General features: G+C 34.7%; 1 protein-coding gene across 5 annotated transcripts in view; it reads left to right on the top strand.

Moving 5' to 3' along the window:
- The window catches only part of LOC123540295 (myosin-VIIa-like), a 203,365-nt gene that overhangs the window by 9,853 nt on the left and 170,760 nt on the right, over positions 1-22,752 (top strand). For all 5 annotated transcript variants that reach the window (XM_045325202.2, XM_045325211.2, XM_045325189.2 and 2 more), the window contains exons 3-7: positions 1,561-1,623; positions 10,559-10,720; positions 11,017-11,125; positions 17,363-17,937; positions 20,767-20,916. In XM_045325202.2, coding sequence (XP_045181137.2) covers positions 1,561-1,623; positions 10,559-10,720; positions 11,017-11,125; positions 17,363-17,937; positions 20,767-20,916 — 1,059 coding nt within the window. The remainder of the gene's footprint in view (positions 1-1,560; positions 1,624-10,558; positions 10,721-11,016; positions 11,126-17,362; positions 17,938-20,766; positions 20,917-22,752) is intronic.

The raw sequence follows: 22,752 nt of genomic DNA, 5'->3' as shown, positions 1-22,752 counted from the left end.
GATCCTATTTCACTTGATGTGTAATAATTGATTAAAATGACTTATAATTGGTCATAATTCCGCATATTTAAAATACAGGTGTACATTCCTGTGTGATTTTTGTGGTTTTGTATTGAAGTGGAATGACAAGACTAACTTTGAAAACCTATCTGATAGCAATATAACATACTTTAATAATATTAACTTTTACAACGCCCATCTTTCCTTTTGGTTTTATATGTTTAATTATTGTTATATTATGCCATGGCTGTGCAGTAGGGGAGTATGAGTGCAAAACATGGGTTGTTGTATACATGGAACTTAAGAGTGCAGAAAAGTCAAAATGGGACAAAAAATGAATTTAAGTACCAAACAAATTATGACACTTTTTGAGCATTTCAAAAAAGCATAAGCGCCATGTATCTGTTTGTATAACTATATTCAGTTACAATTAAAGGCTCATAATGCCTTTGTTTAAAATGTGGATGCCACATTTTCCATTATGAACATAAAATATACAAATTTCTTGTTAAATTCTGTGTCTGAAAATTGTTTCCTCTAACTACTAATTACTATTAAGATTTATTTGAGACATAATCACATGTGGAAATGGGCAAAATCCAGTTATTATAGTCCCCTGTACAGATTGAATTGTGTTATGTCCACCTTGATACCTGACCACAACCCCTTATGGTGTGTTAAGGATAACATGGTGTAATAGCCATATTTTATATCTTGTAACTGGATGGTAATATCTAAATGAAATTTTTGGTCACTTTAAAGACATTCAAAATTAAAAACGTTTCACTGAGAGATTTTTTGAATTTTATCATTTTTTGGGGAGATAATCGGTATTGAAGTTAACATTGATGCCTATGGGAAATATATAATTTCTTTGATTATGAGAATCTGAGCTTGGGTTTCGAGAAAAATTTTGTGGTAGAAAGCTGCATTTTATGATTCTGATACAAATTTCAAAAAGAAATCTAAAATTCCCCTTAGGGAAAAGGAGAAAATTATATTTTTCTAGTTTTCAGGGGAGATAACTCATGAAAAAAAAAATTATCATGGGAGGTAATCAAAAAGGAAATTTTTGAGAACTTCTGTCACTATATAACTTGTCAATATGCACCTTATTTCTATTGTTTGATATTTTCAAAGCTTACATTATCAAGTCGTATGTACGCTTCTGGTGAAATTGAGGCCTATTACGGGTAGTCATCCTTAAAGTTATAGAAATTTACTTATATCACTAAATCAGTAATGATATTTTTTACCTCCCTTTAGTACTTTTGTTCAGTGTGTGTGTGTGTTCGGGTTTAACATCTTTTTCAACAATTTTTCAGTCATATAAACGATGGTGTCTACTTGTAGCAGTGAGCACAATGCCCAACTTTATAGTGCTGCCTCACTGGAATATCACACCGTAGACACGTGGCATGATACCCCATCCAGTCACATTATACTGACACCAGGCTGACCAGTCCTAGCACTATCATTCAGATGTGAACTTCATTTTTTACATACGGTTTTTCATTTGATACATATGACTGTATGCTAAATTCCTTGACTGAGTTCTAGACATTTACAGGGTCCATTCTGGTGGCTGTCAACCCATACAAGAGCGTCAACATCTATGAGCAGGTTAGTATGGAGTAAATATTTATTACTGACAGGTAATGACAAAGTGGCACCAGTCTTTCACAGCAGAATCTGAAATGTTAATTAATGGGGGTGAAAAGCATAGAAAAAGGTCATGTTTCAAATGTAGAAATGCACTGTGATAGAAGTCAAAAGAAGTCATGATTAAATGTTAAAGTAATTTATGATCCTTGTAATTTCGTTAAATGGACATTACAGGTGCATCTTTTAGTACTGCAATGTCATACTTCAGGTGGTCTTTTGGTACACTTTACGATTTTTCAAAATGTAAAGGATTTTATTGTCAGATGAAAAAATATATAAAAATGTCATTTTGGTGCAGAAATACGATATTTAGGTAACATGTAGTTTATCCTCTGACATGAGTAATAATACATTGTTCATTTGACAACACTTTCATTTATCAGCTACTGTACATGCTAAGTCATACTGTAAGACAATAGGTATTCATCAAGGAAAACTTAATGTCCTTGTTTCATATGAAAGCTTTAATGTTTGTTTTCTGTACATTTTATTGAGTCGTGTACTTCCAGTTTTTAAAACGGTTGATTAATTTATACTTATTCATGATTAAATTTGTTAGACGGTAGTCATGATATTGTGTGACATAGTCATGTTATTGTGTTGTATTTTCAATTCACATAATGACAAATTTGGATGATACAGCATAATTTAATCATAGGTTTTTTTTTATTCTCTCTCAGTTTCACAATTTAATATACTGAAACAATTCCTTTGTTCTATTGTTCTCATCCACTTCGTAGTTTTGCAGTCCACCCAATTTCCAAGGTGATAAAACTGAGTTTGGAGACCAGTCTCTGAATGAAGCCTTGTCATTGGTCAATTTCAAAATTGAGCTAGGAATCAACCAATCAAGTGCTAGAGCTCTTAGACTGGTCTCCAAAGTCTGCTTTTTTAACCTTTGACCTAAGGAAGCACAATGCTATACTGTTCAAAAGTTTCAAATTCAATCCCAGAGTGTTCTCCATGTTGATTTGGCTGAAGTCATTTGTCCTGCAGCTCTGAATACATAATGATAATAATATATAGTATGTGGGAAGTCCCTATTTTCTTGTGTAAGAAATGTTGATACCTGTATGGAATCTGGAAAGCATTGGATAAGATCACTGAGATACAGTTTAGTTCAAAATGGTATTACAACCATGTGAGACAAAAAACAAACAAATTCAGTTTGATGGTTTACAGTCACATCAATCAGTTACTTTGTCAGGTTCACTCCCTCCCGTCCACCCCTGCACACACACAGAGCCGCCACACCCAATGGTTCAATGTTTATTATTTCATTGAAAGATGCAACTGTGATTTTGTTATTGTGCTGATCTGATGTATATGGACATGTTAATAACCCATTTTTGACATCAGTAAAATAATGGAAGGACAGTAAAAATTACAAAATGCCATCTATCTAATGCCATGCTTCTGTTTCTCAGATGAAAAGGTCTGTATCCTTTTATGCACAATTGACTTATTATCCAGACATCCATTTAATGATGAACTGCAGAAAACCTTTGCCATAAGCTGCTGTATGGGATAGCTTTCTAGTTGGGGTGAAAATGGCATACCATACTATTCCCATGGGTGAATTTGATATTCAGTCAATTGGAATAATAGGTTTTTATCCATTTTGTTGGAGGCTTTGTCCATTTCTCCTCTTGAATAGCATAACACTTATTGTATCAAAAATATATCATCCCCCGTATGAGTTATTCATATGTTACAAGTTACAATTTATCCTTCTTTTGCCGGGTTACCTTAATTAATTACTGGACAGAGATATATTTAGTAATATATTATAAGGCAATAACTTTTTCAATGTAGACATTACGAGATAACTGTTCTTGGAACTGCTTGAGCCATTTTCATCGTGTATACGCAGTAAGCTACAATTTTTGTCAAGGTCAAAGGTATAAATGTTATGTCAAAATTTTTGGCTAATTGCTGTGAGCATAATTTTCCCAGAACATTCGACACTGAAGGTTAGTGTATATCCAGAATGTCAGATTTTCATTAAACGTTAACACCTTTGTGAATTTTAGCTGTTTTCCTCAAAATTTACTCTAGGAGAGGAAAAAAAGTTATTTTAAGCATGCAAAGTTTCATTAAGAAATATCTTAAAAATTTCAATATTAAAAATTGAATGTTAATTTGTTGATGAAACAAGCGTAAGTTTAGAATTAGTTATAAAGTGAAACAAGCATAACTTAAGAATAACTGATTCTGTTACTGACCATCATTGGACATATTTGTTGCTCCATTGACCTAGCAATGACAGTGCTGTTCTTCTGTCAAACAGATTAGTCATAACAATGATAAATGCCGATTTGTCCATGCCACGATTCTGTAATACCGATGATTCAGTGATTCAGAGTCGTAATTTTATGTCCGTATATTGCTTATTCATACATTTACTTTACGTTATTGGTTTCTTCAGAATCAGCTATTGAATATTATGATGCCTATAGAAGGCGGCGATGGCGAAACTTCAAAGTAATATTGAATCCATCATTCAAGAAAATTGTGAATCATTTGATACATTAGGATTTGTAAATATTTAAATAACTCCAGTTCCTGCAAAGAGCAACAGACCTGTAATTGTATATCTGGTTTATATAATGGAAGCAGATTTCCTGCCTTTGCAGTGTTTAGTTACTTTGCCTGAAATTAAATTGTTACATGGAAGCCATTTCTTTCCGTGTGTGATAGATTGGCTGTGGCATTTACTAATAAGTTTCATGTATGGCTGAAAATTTTACTTAACACTCATATGCTGTTCATATTTTGAAAAATATATGAGCCGCGCCATGAGAAAACCAACATAGTGGGTTTGCGACCAGCATGGATCCAGACCAGCCTGCGCATCCGCGCAGTCTGGTCAGGATCCATGCTGTTCGCTAATGGTTTCTCTAATTGCAATAGGGTTTGAAAGCGAACAGCATGGATCCTGACCAGACTGCGCGGATGCGCAGGCTGGTCTGGATCCATGCTGGTCGCAAACCCACTATGTTGGTTTTCTCATGGCACGGCTCATATATATTTTTTAATCTAAAACATCAGTTCAGCATTTCTCATTAAGTACTCTAAGAGTTGTTTTTGTAATGCATATATATGGTTAGGCTTGTAAATTTGTTGACCAAAATGTGGTTAAAGGGCCATAATGGCTTTGTTATTAATAATGTGGCTGCCAAATTTTTTTATGAATATAAAGAACATTAGTTTCTAGTTAAATTCTGTTTTCAATAATGGTTTTCTCATATATGTGTCAGAGGTTTCAATATTTGATTAACAAAGTAGAAGTGCTATTGAATCCATTGTATTTTATTACTTCCCTTTATTGCCATGACTTTAAAGGTGATATTAATCATGCAATTGAAAGGTGTGCTTTTCTACCATATTCTGTATTTGGACAGCTGTTTTGTCTGTTTTTAACATAAAATTAAAAGCTTTATAAACCTTTAAACTGCTTTGTTGCTCATACTAACAGCAAAACAGACATTTTCAGATTTTTCTCTAAACTTAAATCAGGGCAATGTGAAGAAACTTTTTTTTTGGCTCAGTTACAGACGTCTGTGGTCTCACTTGTTTTGCTATAGAGCAGCTTTGCTTGATTTTATTTGTTTTTGCTTCACCTCATGCAGGGGACACTTGGTTTTGTTTATTTGTTTGGTTAAGGGCCTCTTGTTTAAGATAGGAAGTACGACAGAGACCTCCCCCCAAAAAATCGTCATTGTTTATTCCAAGTATTCTTTGTCTAGTCAGGTCTTTTCATTTTTTACTTCCGAATTATTCAAGTTCTACTTTGTTTAATTGTATTGTCTGCATTTTCTGCTTGTCTGAGTCCTTTATTAATATCCAGTAACCTTGTTTCCTAATGTTTACATTGACAAACCATTGTTAAAAGGCTAGTCAAAAATTGACAGTTACCTGAGTATCGGTAAATCGTTTATTATTGAATGCGTGATATTATTATTTACGCAATGATATGTCATCTACATAATGCTTCAGGTCATATCCGATTGTTTTTGGTAATGATTTTGGCCTGTTTTTGTGTCATCTCTTACATAGTATGGTAATTATTGGTGGTATCTTGAAACTAATCAGGTATAAATAGGTAGCGAAAGTAATTATAGGCTCGTTACTGTCATCTCTTTGTGTCAGTTTGTACAGTGCAGGTTATCAGGTGAGAATGCATATTATTACTAGGTCATTTACATATTTGGGAGGAGCTTCTGCTATTTATACTAAAATGATGAGTTGATCAGGTAAAAATTCATAGGGAAAAAGTGTGTAAAAAATAGAAAGAAAATAGATAGCCACGAGTGTTGAATTTTTTAACTTTATCAAGATTTTCTTTTTATTTCATGTTTTTCAATGATTTTAACCAAAATATCATTTTTCCCACTAATCAACTTTATTTCACTCTAGTATGTAAGTAATTCTCTAAAATATATGCAATAAAAATGATTAAATCATGAATATGGTGGCCAATTCAGATCTTTCCCGCTTTCAGTTCTGATTAATAAACTCAGAAGCATAAAAGGATCTTTAATAATTCTTTTTATTTTGGGTTAAATGTAACAGGAGGTTGTTTTGTTTTTTTTTTAGCTTTTTTGGGCTCCAAAAGAAGAAATTGCATGCCAGAATAGATGTAGATATTAGTTCATTTATCACAGAAGAAAGTAATTGGCTATATTATGACATTACCGGGAATAGTAAAACGTTAATCACTATGCATTTGTGGGAATCCCAAACGCTGGCAATTAGTAAAAACTATAGTTTTTTTGTGGGGCAATATTCATGTTCCATTGATTTTGTCTGCAATTACTAGACCAGATTTTCTCTTATCATGATGTTAGATGGTAAATCATTTCAGACATTGAGTAACGCTGGCAACAATAGCCCCTGCTACTATGGGACATTTTAATCATGCAACAGGAGCGTATAATATTCCGTATTGAGAATTGCCGAGCAACAGTTACTCGTGCTGCTATAGGACATAATATTATTTCAACTATGCAACAGCAATGAGCATTTCATATCTCAATATCAGAGCCGTATTGGAGCTGATGTTTTCATATATTTGACTCAATGCATCACTTTCATTATTCTGTTAATATTACCGGTATTCATGAAAATATGAGCTGTCTTGGGGGACCTTATACATGTATAATGATACTCGTATGTATCTTTGTTTTCAATTATGACAAATGGTTGCAATATCACTAGCACAGGAGACTAAAGCTCAGCTCAAAAATAACGACATAATATTATAATAACAATTCAGTTATTAACAGTACTAAATGGTTTGCAAAAATGCTTGAAATATCTCGACAGTTCAACACCAAAATGTCCTGTAGAGTCGACTGTTAAAGGCTTTACAATATATACCTGGTGTTAACATCTGTAGTTTTCATTCTCTGAAATAAACAAAAACAACATACTCTACACCAGAAAAGGAAAAATAACTGAGACAGTGAAAAAATTGTTTTCATTATAAAATGCACGATTTTTGAAAACTCAGGTTTTGCACTGAAACAAAGGGAAACTCCTGAAAAACACATAACTATCAGTCAACTAGCCTGAAACCATACACAAGCCATTGTCAAAGTTAAAAAGCCAGCAGGAAGTTTTGAACATAACACATTTTGTTCCCATTTCTGGTTAAAAGTTCTGTAGAGTCATTGACATCACAGAATGAATACCAATGCGAAATGAAGGACTTTATTATCGGTTTACTCAAAAGATTTTTTTCCCTGAAAAGACCATTTTGTTGTTATCTGATAGCTGTATTATCTCTGTTAAAGATCCATAAGTTGATTTTTTATGATGCCTTTAAGCGGTTATGGGTGATAAAGAGTATTTCAGTATTTTGTTTCGACTCTTGGCAGAATCTTCAGGTTCTGATTTACAGAAATTAAGAAAAAATTTATCAAGAATTACAATGTTTTGATTTGCTTCAGTCAGATTCTAGTAAGGTCAGTTCAATAGGAATCTAGAGGTCACTGGGAAAAGTGAGACTTTTTGGCTCGGAGATTGAGAGTTGAACAAATTAAAATGAATTAGACTGAAAACAAGGCTGCTAAAGTGGTTCTACCCGATGCGTGCCAGTTTGACCAAAGGGCAACTGAAGTCTGAAGTGGCTAAATGTTTTAAAAACCAACAGAATGTACTAAAACAGTAATACTTTCAGATCAAAAGCCTCATTTTCTAATCTTCAACAATGAATGCCACCAGAAACACAATTTTTTTTTTTGCCTTAAACTACTAAAAGTTAGTTTGGACTGTATGAGGTGGGCAGCTCGGTATTCTCACTTTGTTACTGGCTATAAGTATCCATACAAATGGACATCTGGTTCATAGAACACCTGTTGGACAGGTTAAATACTATCTCAAACTTTTTGTCATCAGATATTTCATAGATTTCCTTTGTTTCCTTAATTAAATTATTGGGGAAGAAAATCAATTAATAATCTAAACTCTATATCACAAAGTGTTCAACAGTTAATTCAATTATTGCATTGTTGAAGATTAGAAAATGAGGTGATTGATCTGAAAGTATTACTGATCTTTTTATGGCCGATCAAAGCTAAGTGAAACAATTGTGTTTTTGTTCCTTATTAAAACAGTGGTTTTTATCCTGAAATTAGATGAATTTAAAAGTATTTTAAATTCAGATTTGATAAATGGAGTTGTTGAAGGATATACATGATATACTGTAGCATGTAGTTAAATACTATTAAAACTTGATAATTTGATATTAATTGAACCTTTTTGAAAGGAGCTTAAAACTCTATCACTAAAGTTAAAGTTTGATCCTTCAGTTAAGGAAATCCATATCTATCTTAGACCACATACTCCTCACCCCCAACCCTACACACCCTCAGGGTTTGGCTTAAACAAAAATAAGCCATTCAACTGCTGCTTATGGAAGTCCAATTATAGTTCTGGAATCAATTGATCAAGAGCTTACCTTAGCTGGAGGTTGCACCTGAAGGGGCACCTGAGGTCGTCCTCCACCATTAAAGCTGCAAAATCATATAAGCGTAGTTGTTGATATGACATAAAACCATACACAATTTTATTATACAGCAATATGGGCAGGTTGCTTGTGCCTTAATAAATAATGAACAAGAAATATAAGGAAATTCAGTCAATAAATTACCTTACTATCATTACTGAAATTCTTGTAAAACTGTTTTTGACCCAATAGAACAGAAAAAAATAATAGGAAGTTTTTTTAAGTGCATTCAAACTTTGTAGTGTGTTACAGAGCTTTTTCGGTAGGACTTTTATTTGTTGACAGTAAATTTTGACTGTTAATAATAAATTTTTATGACATTTTAATAGTTGCCAAATGCACTTCAGTTATACAACGATACTAAATTACGGTGATATACATGAAAAGAAATAGTTCTATAATGACGTTGTACACTAATGTATCTATTTTATATCTATCTTAATATGTTAGGTAATATTCACCGAGTCGTAAACTTTGAATCGATATAAACACAGAGCACATAAAGTAAAAAGATATTATGTTGACAATTTATTTAATAAGTCATCCAAAACATAAAATACTGGTTTTATGTACTTTAAAATCATTATATTCTTAAAGGAATAAGTTTTGTAAATTTCATATTGGTTGTGTCAATCTACAAAATTGAATAATAACCCTTACCCTGTTATATTTCTATATTGAACTTGTCCATCTTTCAATTTGGACAGTACCATTAACTGTTAAAAGGGGTGCTTACCAAAAAGATACTGACTGAATGGCGAACAGAGCAGAGCATGATCTACACTGGAGGTCGCAAAGGCAGAATCAGTCATGTCCAGTATGATGAGGGTTGAAGAACAAATAAAATTTCCATTCAACTACTCTTCAAAAAATGAAATCCATGAATGTTAATGCCGCAAAATTTCCATTTTTACTAAAACCATGAAATTTCATTTCCACGAAACTAAAGGATTTTGCAGTATATGAGGGCTGTCGTATAAAAATGCATTTATAAAGTTATATATTTATGCATTTCCATACCTCATGTTTTTATTTCGATGTAAATGAGATGTGGAACCAAAATTTGTAGTCCTGTTTGGTGCCATGTAACCTATACTGTGTTGGTGCCCTGTAAAAGTTTAAAACCCAAATAAATAAATAAATAAATATATTTATGCATGTTTTTTTTCATAATTTTTTTATTACATTTATCATGTTTATTGAATGACTGACATGAGTTTTATGAGAAAGCAAAAATTAAACTGATTTATCAATTAACATTAATACAGCTGTCCAGTTTTTTGTAAAGTAACAAAAGCTGTGGTTTGAAAACTAATTGTCATATGAAATTAACAAGAAACAAAAGAAAACTTGACAAACATGATATTTAGAAAGTTCTCCCACCAAAGAAAGTACCAGTGGTCAAGAGGTGGTGTGTGGTCTTGTGGTTTAGGTGTTTACCATGCATTCAACCTGGTGGTCTTAGGTTTGAGTTTTGCTTGGGTCATAAACTGAACCTGTTTGTTTGGTTCCGCAACTGGTTTTACCTTGAAGTGGAGTAGATTACTATAAACTAGTACTAAACATTGAGATACAGTCCGAAATAATTGTTGATATATTCTGTATATTTCATGGGGAAGGTGAAACAAAACCAAATTCTGTGTATATTTGCTTTTTCTGTATATTTTAAGGGCATTGCTATAAGGAAGGCTTAGTTCAACAGACTGTCATATATTCACTATTTCTATATGTTTCAGGAATATGACAGACAGAGATTGAATTCTGTAGAGCCTCATATATTCACAATTTCTGTATATTTTTAGGGGAATGTACAAGAAAATAACTGATAGAAACTGAATTCTATTGAATCTCGCTTATATTTGCCATTTCTGTATATTTCAGGAGCATGTAGATGAGTATAATGGACAGAAACTCAGTTCTGTAGAGCCGCATATATTCGCTATTTCTGAAGCTGCGTTCCAGAAACTTAATGACAATAACAACGGAGCAGACGGCAAGACAAATCAGTCGTGTATCATCAGCGGGGAGAGTGGTGCTGGCAAGGTTTGTTTCTCATGTGACAAATTAAAACTCTGCTAACTGACAGAATCATAAATGAAAATACTGGATATGATTATCAAGAGCTGCAGTTTTAAGTGGTTAGACTTTTAACATGTATCCCCTATGACTCAGAACTCGTGCAGTCCCTTGATGTTCAGTTTGTATCAGAATTGATTATTTGTTAATTAAATGTTAAATTTCATCTGATCAATTACAGGAACATTGATCAAAGCTCTATTATTTTAGTTTTTTTCCCATTCCCTCTATTGTAACATTATCGTATTTTTGTTTACTTACAGACAGAGAATACAAAGTTTATTCTGCAGTATCTATGTTCCGTGACAAATCACACGTCATTCTGGGTAGAACAACAGATCCTTGAGGCCAACACAGTACTAGAAGCTTTTGGTAAGGTCCCAAATACAGAGGGAGATAAATTACTTTCACTCCACATAGCTGACATGTTTTGCAAAGAACTAGTTAATTGGCAACACAAGAGTTACTGCCCTTTCTCTCTGCTTTAAACACTTTCTTCACATAGACAAAAGAGACAAATGGAGCTGAGCTGAGGCGCACCAAATTAGTTGCCTCGGTGTTTCTTCTTACAATCATTTAAACTTTTAGCTAAAGCAAGGTCGGACTTGTACATTAAGGTCCTGCCTCGGTATATTTTTAGCTCACCTGTCACACAGTAACAGGATGAGCTTTTGTGATCCCCCTTCGTCCGTTGTCCATCCGTCTGTCTGTCCAAGCAACTTAAAAGAAAGAGAGGGCCAGCGAAATGTAAAGAGAACAAAAGAGAACAATAGCTTCATTCCGTTAACAATAGATTATAGGGCCAGGGCCCCCTGTCCAACAAAAGAAATAACAAAGGATATGGCCCCCTCCTTCATTTCAGTGGCCTGTCTGGCCGTCCACAATTTCTTGTGAACACGATAGAGACCACGTTTTGCAATCAATTTTAATAAAAACTTGCACACAACTTGTATTGGCATAATATCTTGGATCCTTTTGAAAAGTGGCCAGATCTCATCATGGGTTCCAGAGTTATGGCCCCTTAAAGGGCGAAAATTTGCTATTTTTGGCTTGTGAACATGATAGAGACCACATTTTGTAATTGATTTTAATAAAACATGCACACAACTTGTATTGGCATAATATCTTGGATCCTTTTGAAAACTGGCCAGATTCCATCATGGGTTTCAGAGTTATGGTCCCTTAAAGGGCCAAAATTTGCTACTTTTGGCTTGTGCACATGATAGAGACCACATTTTGCAATTGAATTAAATTTAATGCTTTGAATTGAAATCAAAGAATAAGCTTGTTTACACTCAAGGGGGCAAATGTTTGATTCTATCTTCATAAAACTTGGTCAGAATATTTGTTATCATAAAGTCTTGGATGATTTCAAATCAGGGTGGATGGGGGCTGAAAGTGTTGGGGTGGGGTGGGGGGGGGGGGGTGGACCCCCAAGATTTTCCATGCATGCCTGTTTAATTATATATCACTGAATAAATCTAGTGCTAAAAGAGTTCCTTATTACCCCTAAAATTCAGTTGGGGGAGTATATCAGGCCATTGACTTTTAAGGATTACAAGCATGTCAACATTTTGATCCTACTGCCAACAAGGCTGTGAGAAAGTTGCAAGCGTGACAAAATACTTAAATATCTGTGTACATGTACATGCATGACATTATGTATATATATTCACAATTAAATAAGTTTTTACCACGGGATCACGTACCAGTAACTTATACAAGTTGACCTGCTATTACTTCCTAATTCTCTAAGTCTGTATTTCAACGACTGCCTTCCTGTTGTAACTTATCACTTCTAAGCGGTAGTTCCTGTCTTGCCACAATATCGTAACACAATTAGTCAAGTACATGTTGATATTGTGACATAAAGCAGAAAATGTTTGCCATGCAGACAATAATTGTATATTCAAAACGTATTTATTTTGCATGGTTATTTAAAATGGCTCCTACTGTTTCTGATAGTTCTTTAAAGGAAGTTTAGGATTTGGCAGACTATTGTCAAATTTTGCTAGTACGGGAACAACCTTCCATCCCTAAGACCAGTTTTTGGGACTAGAGGATTTAGCTTTTCCATCCGTCTGTCTATCATTCCATGTAAGTCGGTCAGTCCACATCCACAACTCTGATTCTGCCATACATCAAGGGGTTTAAATAACTGAGATATTTATCTAGGAACAATTTTGAACCATATAAGAATGCGGACATAAAAACAACTCAGTTACAAAAAGAAACATTGTACATTCCCATAGCGTCCAACGTGTAAATTTACAAAAAAAGTATTATGCTTTATGTGAAAATTATACTTATACAGCATCTTCATATTTCTAATACACCAGCACCTGATATAGAGATTTGCTATGATTGTGTTATTAATTTGATTGTAGGTAAAAGTTACCCTTCTGGTGATATGTTGGCATATTTAAATTTAATATAAAATACAGTAAACCTCACTTATAAGGAACTCGGATATAAGGAACACTCGGTTATAAGGAACAGTTTTCAATTCCCCGATGGAATTCCTTCTTTATTCAATATAAAAATCCTCGGTTATAGGGAACTCGGTTATAAGGAACCCTCGGTTATAAGGAACACTTTTTCCAGTCACAAAGTACGAAATTCAATGGAAAACCCCTCGGTTATAGCGAACAGACATAAAGAATAAAAATTATTGAAAACCGGAAATAATCAGGAGAATCGCTGGTGACGTCGGAGTAACGTCGGCACTTACACGCGCTTACAAAAATAAACACAAATTATTCAATTTTCAATTGCAACATTATGAAGTATGATCTTTAGTATGTTAATTCATGGATACGATAAAAAGAAAATAACATCATCATTAACATTTACCAAATACAAAACGATAGTAGACTTATATTTACTCAAGATTATGTTCAGAGCTACATGTATTAGGTATTTCAAGTTAACAATGGTGAACGAAAATCAGTAACGGTCAACAAACCTTGGGATATCAATATTGGTCATTACTGTCTCTATCCTAAATAAATGTGCTAATTACGTGTGATTAACAATGGCAAACAGTCCAGTTAACCAAATTTTCAATCGTAAACATTATAGCAGGTGCTAACATGGACTATAGCAAAACTATATAGGTATAATTTACACTTTTATCCGTATATAATGTTTTGATTTTTGCTATATTAATGACGGTTTCTCCTTTTGAAGAGTTGAGATCTATACGATATTTCCCTTGGACATGTTCATAACAATATGTGCAAAATAAAAATTTGAACATTTAATTTCTATTAGTATTGACGCCTATTCTCGAGCAAGGTAAGGTGAGAAACTGCAACATATCTTATAGTCATAATGTAGCACTCTCTAAGAAAAGAAGATAGAAATAGCCGACAAGAAAATAAACACAAATTACGGTCATTCTTACCGACTTTGTTTAGGTTTAACGCCGTGTTTCAACGCTATTTCAGTCATATACATGCAGGCACTCTCCAGGAAAGGAGCGGTACTACTAGGCTCGCAACTTTTTCACATAAAGATTTATGGTCGGCCCGGGGTGTGAACACATAGCCCTTTTCAAACTTTAGTCAAATAGTGTTCACTATGCAAATTGTATTCGTTATACATACCTCGGTTACAAGGAACTAGTTCGCTATACGGATATAAGGAACCTCGGTTACAAGGAACAATTTTTAGAGGTCTCAAGCTGTTCCCTATAAGCGAGGTTTACTGTATTTCAACATTCAAAAAACTAATTTTTTCTCAAAATAAATGAAAAGTTGTTTTCATTTTTGACGAGCCCGCTTGCGGAGAGCTCGATATAGTTGTCACTTTTGGTGTATAATTATGTGCATCCGTGCGTGCATCTGACTTTGTCAGGACCATAACTTCGACATGTATAGACCAATCTTGTTTATATTTGGCACGAATGTTAACTTCAGTGAATAGGAGTGTCATGCACAAACCCCATGTTCCTATCTCAAAGGTCAATGTCACAGTAGGAGGTCAAAGGTTAAATTGAAGTTTGTTAGAACCATAACTTTGACATGCATGGACCAATCTTGTTTATATTTGGTATGAATGTTTACCTCAATGAGAAGGAGTGTCGTGCGCAAACCCCTTGTTCCTGTCTCAAAGGTCAAGGTCACAGTTGGTGGTCAAAGGTCAAATTGAAGTTTGTGTGGAGCATTTCTTTATGAATGGTGGGATTTTGATGTAACTTGGCATGAATGTTCACCATTATGAGACGGGGTGTCATGCGCAAGAACCAGGTCCCTAGGTCTAAGGTCAAGGTCAAACTTAGAGGCCAAAGCTGCTGGCGGGCTTGCAGAATGTATTTCTAGTTTTGTTTTTTTATCAGATAATAAGCCTGTAACCTGTCTGTCATTAAACAAGCACCTGCATCCACTTACAGAACCCTTAGAACACATGCACCTGATTAGATCATTGCCAGACATAGCATTTTTTTCCCAGACATTCCTCTAATTTTTTCAATGTTTACAAAATTATCCTTCTTAACATATACACAACAGAAATCAATCAGTTCCAGGATGAATTCCAGTTCAGTTACCTGTAAACAGTTACAGCCAGTTTTGGGCTTATCAGCATTGCAGTATGCTGTTATACTTAGGATATTGGTTTTATCTTGCAGTTATGAAAACTAATCTTTTTGTTCTGGCCCAGTTTTCTACTAACCTTTATTGTCAGGAGATACAAACTTCTTGCTAAGAAATCCTTAATGGTCTTTTTTTGATAGCTTTCTTTTTTTCTGATAGATACCAATCAGTCTTTTGACAGCTGTCTGCAAGTTTCAGCTTGTTTTATCTAAGAAATAATGTTTGCCATGTGAATTTTTATTGTTAGCAGGATGTTACAATTATTGTACTGGCATTGAAACAATCAAAATTTAAAAAAAACATTAACAATATTCATTGGTAAATCTTTCAGTATTTGGAATGATATTTTGTATTAGATAAAGTCAGTTTCAGTCATATAAAAGACTACTGAAGAAAAAGTTCATGTATGTTGTCTAGGGTACTGACAGATTAGATTTATTTATAGATTGATTATAAAGACAGGTACTTGTACATTCATTTGAAGAAGAGATAAGGCCTATACCTATCCCATACGGTAGGGGCTTCCATGACGGAGTGGCTAATGTCATTGACCCTCACCGATGTGGGTTTGAACCTCACAGGGGGCATTGAATTCTTCATGTGAGGAAGCCATCCAGCTGGCTTACGAAAGGTTGGTTGTTCTTCCCAGGTGCCCACTGGTGATGAAATAATGCACTTAGTGGTACCTGGGGTCTTCCTTCAAGATTAAAGCTAGAAAGTTGCCATATGACCTATAATTGTGTCAAAGCCATGTTAAACCAAAACAGCCAATATCCCATATGGTTCTGAAACAACCTGTGTATGAAAAGAACCCAAACCACTGTCTTACCATTGCATTATCATATAAAGCAACTTTTAAGCATTAACCTGCTAAATTTCTAAAATGGACTGGTCCATCATTCAATTTGGGCAATACCATTTATTATTCAAAGGAGTGTTCTCTGAAAATTTACTGAACAGTGTAGGCATTTGCTGCCAGCAGACTAAAGGTTAAATAGGTTTTGCTGTATCTCTTTAATTCCTGCAGGTATAAAAGTTTTCATGTCGTACCTCATATTCTTATTTGGATGTAAGTGAGATCTGTACTGTGCTGGTGTGCCTTAAATAAAACACGCCCAGTGCTAGATAGCTTAGCAACTTTAAAGAGCACATGACATGAACTGCTATTCTATTACAAAAAAAAAAGAAACAAAAGTGAAAAGCAAACTTTGTTTATTTTCACAATGTAAGCTTGATTTATGGCATACCTGCAGATTTCTGTGCAATGTTTTGTTTCATGTGTTCTCTTATCTGTCTGTAAACTTCAGTTTTATTCCACACCTACTGGTCTGGTTTCACCCTCTGTCCTAATTTTTTATAAATTATGAACTTGATTTTAATAGGTTTTTTGTAATTTTCCAGGTACATATCTGGCTTTTAGGAATAAAAGAATGTTGTAAGATTAAATAAGTTTATAAAAACATAAAGAAGTCTGATTTGATCAAGATTTATTACATGAATTTCATGATTTTCTCAGCAATGCACCTGATAAAATTTTATAATTTTTTATGTAAGGTGCTTGTAGAGATTTAATTAAATTATTTCGCTCAGCTATTCAGCTGTATCAACATATCTAGATGTTTGTAAATAACATATAGCAAAGGGATTTTTTTTTTATATACCTGGTAGAGATCAGTTTCAGGGAATATAATTATGTAGGTGTCCTTTGTATCCCCTGTCATTGACAGTTTGTATTCGGGAGGTTAAGCCTTTAGGTATCCAGTGTGACTATTAAATCTTTAATGCAGGAAATGTGAATTACCCAAATACATTACTTGTAAAACTCATTGAAGGTTCCATGCTAAATAACATAACATCGCAGGCCTCTAATGTAAATAGCCTGTCGATATCAAATGTAAGAAACTTTCAAGTATCTATAAAAGTAATGTCCAGCTGTACACGAAGTCATTGATTTCTTTAGGCTTTCATTTGCTTTCTAACGTCGTGTTTTAATTTATATTTTATTTTTTTACAGGAAATGCAAAAACAGTGCGCAATGACAACTCCAGTCGGTTTGGAAAATTTGTTCAGGTGTGTTTCGACACTTCTTGTCAAATCAAAGGCTGTATTGTCCAAGACTACCTTCTCGAACAGTCACGTATCACATTTCAGTCAGCAAATGAACGCAACTATCATGTATTTTATCAGTTTATTGCGGGTGCTGAGGCGTCGCCAGAAATCAAGGACCAATACTGTGTGGGACCAGTGCAATCATATGCATATCTCAATCAGAGTGGATGTTACACTTTGGACGGAGTCAACGACTCGATCATGTTTGACAGACTACGATTAGCGCTAAATGTTTTAAATGTCGCACAAGAAATGGTGGATGGAATATTCCGGATATTGTCCTCAATTCTGTCATTAGGGAATCTAAAATTTGAAGATGTAGAAGGTGAAAAGAGTGAATTAACAGAAAGTGATTTAGATATAGTAGGCTTAGTGTGTGAACTTCTTGGATTTAATCTAGATGGATTTGTAGAGGCCTTATTGTTCCGACAGATCCAGGTGCGCGGAACAGTTACCAGTATACCTTTCAAACACCAAGAGGTAAGTCTAGTCTTGGTAGACACCTGAGCTATGTTAGCTATTGTGATTGTGCTGTGTCCTTTATCCAGGGTAACTGTTAACAACATCTTCTCAGGAAGCACATGATCGATATTCACCAAATTTGATCTTAACCATTCTTGGATGAAAATCTTCTTATATTTGTTATAATGGTTCTGCTTGACTGTATTTAGGGGTAACCAGTGCAAAAAATATGAAAAGACATTTTAAACAACTTCTTTCCTTGAACCATTTAATGGATCTTCACCAACTTGACCAGAAGCATTCTTGCAAAAACCTTGACAGGTTTCTTTTCATTGAGATTAGGAGCTGCCAGAGGTAAGAAGAGCAAAACCTTTTAACAACCTCTATGAGTCATTTGGATGGATTTTAGTGAAACTTTGTCAAAATCATCCTTGTATGTACCTCTCACTAGTATGTTCAAATGGTTACACTGGGCTGGATTTAGGGGCTGCCCAAGCTAAAAAATAGGAAAAACTGAAACAACTTCTGCATCATTACTGCTTGATGGATCATCACCAAACTGTAAGATCTTTGTATGTGCCTCAGATTTATTTAGTTGTTCTGCTGGACTACATTTAGGGGCCACCACAGAGCTAAAAACCATGTAAATGACTTTTTTTTCTGATTAATCCATGATAGATGTTAACCAAAATTGGTCAGGAGCAAGGTCAAAAGGTCAAGGTCCTCATAGACAAGTGACACAGGCACATGTTTTGTTGATTAGCAAAAGCTCTTTTCCGTTTCCATCAGAAGCTGGTGAACATGGCTGGTACTTACATTACCTTACAAAAAACAGCAAATTGGCAAATAAAACATAATTTGTAAAAATATCAACAGAAATTTTGACATCAACATTTTTGTAAAGACAGCAAAGGAAGCAAACAAGTGAGCAGCTGCATGGTCCATATCAAAAGTTCATTTTGTGATGTATCATACCATATTTATGATATTTGGGTCATATATTTGCTATTAAAGACATTGTAGATGGCAGTTAATCTAGTTTGCCTAACTTTAATTCTGATGCCAATCTAAGAGAAATTTTTTAAATCAAGCAATAGTTATTTTCCTAAAACGGTTATCTGAAATGAACTTTGTACTAAAAAAACTTATCTTTACTAGTAAAGTTTTAATTAAATATTAATGGACCATTCCAATTATAAACTTTGTCCAAAATGTTCCAGATAACAGTTACATTTCCAAATGACAGTGTACATTTAAAATAATTTAAATAATGTTCGCAATTGCAGACAAAAATTCTGCCTTCACTGATACGACTGTATCCTATGTACATATATATGTAAATTTGCATGGTCTTTAAGAGAAACAGAATACAGTAACACAATTATATTTATAAGATCATGCAGACAAAATGTTTCCCCTGTAGGATGATTTCTGCCCTGAAATTTACATTCCATTTCCATGTTAACCAAATTTTCTGCATAATTTGAATATTCATTACTACATGGAAACTCTAGCTTAAAATATATCTAGGATGCAGCTTTAATGGCAAAATCCTGTTAGAATAAGCTTTAAATGCAACGGAGATCATTTTCAGCAAGTGTCAGATATGAATAATGCATAATGCTGTCCAGTTCAGTTGATGGAAGTATTATTCTGTAGAATAATTTTAACACGGGAGCTGTAATGGTGTGGGTAAAGTTCCAGCCATGCAAACCAGAGGTTGTAGGAGTGGTGCAACATGTTCTCATAAAATGCAATCACTGTTGTTTTTTTTGTTAGTCCTTAGGGGGTGGGTGGGTGAGTTGGGATGGGGTCCCCGGAACGTTTTGAATTGATTATCAATTTTCACCCAGTATTTATGACCATCTTAACATCACCACCTAAACCGCATGCTCTCTTTAATAAAATCTGTAAGAAGATCTTTCAGAAGGGTAGAACACAAGCAGGTAAAATAACAGTAGACTCAGTTTTATTGAAATGTGTGACACCTCTCGTAACTTTAAGCACTAGCTTAAGCTATCATTCAAAACTATTGAATTGACTCCATGATCTCAAAGAACCAGAAAATGTAACAACACTAAATTCCACGATGTGTATACATCTTATGTTATAAGGTAACTTGGAGAAAGATTTTTTTTAGTAAATTCAACAAGTAAAAAAAAGTTTAATTTATCTTGAAGATGGCTTGGAAGTCTCTCAGATAAGCTTTAGATTCTTCACAATCAAGCTAAAATAAATAATTATGAAATAGAATCATCTTGGCAGGAAAATTGCAAGCTTTTCAGCTAGGATAGTATCTTGATGTAAGGATTCAGGAGTCAATGAGATTCCTAGATTCTGATTGCCTTCAAAGTCTGCAGATCCTGGGTAAAGATTCAATCACTTCCACATGATTGATTGAGGTCTTTAAATGATCAGATTGGATCAAATTCAAATTGCTCTCTCACCATTTCTTGATGAGATATGAAAATATTCACTGTGCAACAAGTTTGATGGTTTATTCAAATTACTGATAAGGAATCCTGGAGTAGCTGTACAGTTTCACAGAATATTGTGAAGATTTCTTAGCATGATGCTTTCAGGGTTTTATTTCCAATACAATTGTAGTGTTTTTTTAGTCACACCAACTAAATGAAATGTATCTGTATCTTGTTCCAGTGGAACTTTTAAAGCCTGCCTATTCTCATATTGTCATTTGCTTCGGTGTTTAGGGTCGGGTGGGGTGTCGAACATTCATGTTTGAAGATCAGTTTAGCTTTTTCTTCACTTCTGTGCTCAACTAGGAAAAACAATCAGTTCTGTTGCATATTTGTAAGTTTGATACAATATTACTAATTTACATTTCAGGCCTGTGAAAATCGCCATGCAATGGCAAAGTGCCTTTATTCACGGACCTTTGCGTGGTTGGTAGATGCTGTGAACAAGTGTACGAACCCAGGGCAACATCAGCTAAGATTTATAGGAATTCTAGATATATTTGGATTTGAAAATTTCCAGGTAACTTGCAAAGCCATTAATATTATGTATTATGTCCTTTAAAATAATGTAAAACTGGTGTCAATTTATGGTACTCTTGATTCAGTCCATAAACAAATCAACAATGCTGCCTACCATGCATCTGCTACCCATTTATCTTTTTATGCCCCCGGCATCTACTGATGCGGGAGGCATATAGTGATCGTCCTGTCCGTCCGTCCTTAGGTTTGGACTTAGGTTGCTTTATATGTTTATATGGGCCATCTTTTGGTTAACCAAATGGGACCGTTTCGTCTAGCATCAATACTGCTTACAAGAATGAGTTGATACTAATACAGATGTAACCTGTGACCATTCCTCATCTTCAAACATCACCTGACCTCAGTTTGACCTTGACCGTGACCTCATTTTGGACTTAGGTTGCTTTATATGGGCCATCTCTTGGTTAACCAAATGGGACCATTTCGTCTAGCATTAATACCACTTACAAGAATGAATTAATACTAATACAGATGTAACCTGTGACCATTCCTCATCTTCAAACATCACCTGACCTCAGTTTGACCTTGACCTCGTTTTGGACTTAGGTTGCTTTGTACTGACAACGATGCCACCGGGTGCATCAAGCGTTTATTGAACGCAGCTCCTTGTTCTTAATTGCCATACTCTCACTTGCAATAGGGGCTTCAATGGCCAAGAGGTTCAGGTCACTGTCTTTGAATCACAACCCGTAACAGATGTGGGTTCAAGCCTCACTCAAGGCATTGAATTCTTCATGTGAGGAAGCTGTCCAGCTGGATCATGGAAGGTCGGTGGTTCTACCCAGGTGCCTGCTTGTGATGAAATAATGCACAGAGGAGTAATCACAATCTTGCTAGAAACACTGCTGCAAATGTTGGCGAATTCTTAAAATTGGCAATTATTGAATGTTTATAAACATTTTTTAAGTATAGTCTAAACTAGTGTATGGTCAGTTTACTTGTGGAATTCTATATACCCAATACACTCACAAATATTTGTTAGCTAAGGTCAGGCTATCAGGCTAATGAATTATCACTCAAGAGAATAAGCAAGTTCTTGCCAGATCTGTTCATGCTAATTTGGCAGACAGTCTATTCAACCTGGTACTAGAGATAGCTTCATTAAAGTCTGATAAGTACCTATCTTTCCACTACATTGCTCTTTCTTAGTGATTGTTGTTTTTTTTTTCTAGCTCTTCAGAGTTAAATGCTTGGGATAAGCCATTGTGGTCATAAGTCCTTATTCTGTTGTATACTTGTTATGATGGCAGTGTCCGTCTGTCCGTCCGTTAGCAATTTCGTGTCCGCTCTGTAACTCTTGAACCCCTTGTAGGATTTCTAAGAAACTCGACACAAATGTTCACCACATCGAGATGACATGCAGATACCAGATTTGTTGGGCGCCCTTTTCATATGTAATATACGTTCAAAGGCGCTTTACAATTGAACATGTGACACATCGCAGAAATGTAGGAAAATAACAAAACATGACATATGCAATCACAAAACTGAAACTGAACAATTTGATTAAACGCCTTTTTTATAAATGATATTTTCAATGGCGTTGTACATAATAATAAAAAATAATATTTATTACAACAATATCATAAATGAACAATGATAATATTTACAGCCTTATTGTAACAAACAGCCATGACCGCACCCCCCACCCCTGAGGTCGTCTTACTCCTATTGCCAATACCAGTGCTTTAAACATCTGGTACGCCTAGACAGGCTGCATATAGTGGTTCAACCTCCCGGTAAATGGTGCCATCATGTACTGTTTTAGATAGCAATACCACACATTTCAAGTGAAACTCAAGTCTTGCGAAAAACA

The sequence above is a fragment of the Mercenaria mercenaria genome, chromosome 1 (assembly GCF_021730395.1).
Source record: "Mercenaria mercenaria strain notata chromosome 1, MADL_Memer_1, whole genome shotgun sequence".
Lineage (NCBI taxonomy): Eukaryota > Metazoa > Mollusca > Bivalvia > Venerida > Veneridae > Mercenaria > Mercenaria mercenaria.
This window is presented reverse-complemented; position numbering and strand designations above follow the sequence as displayed.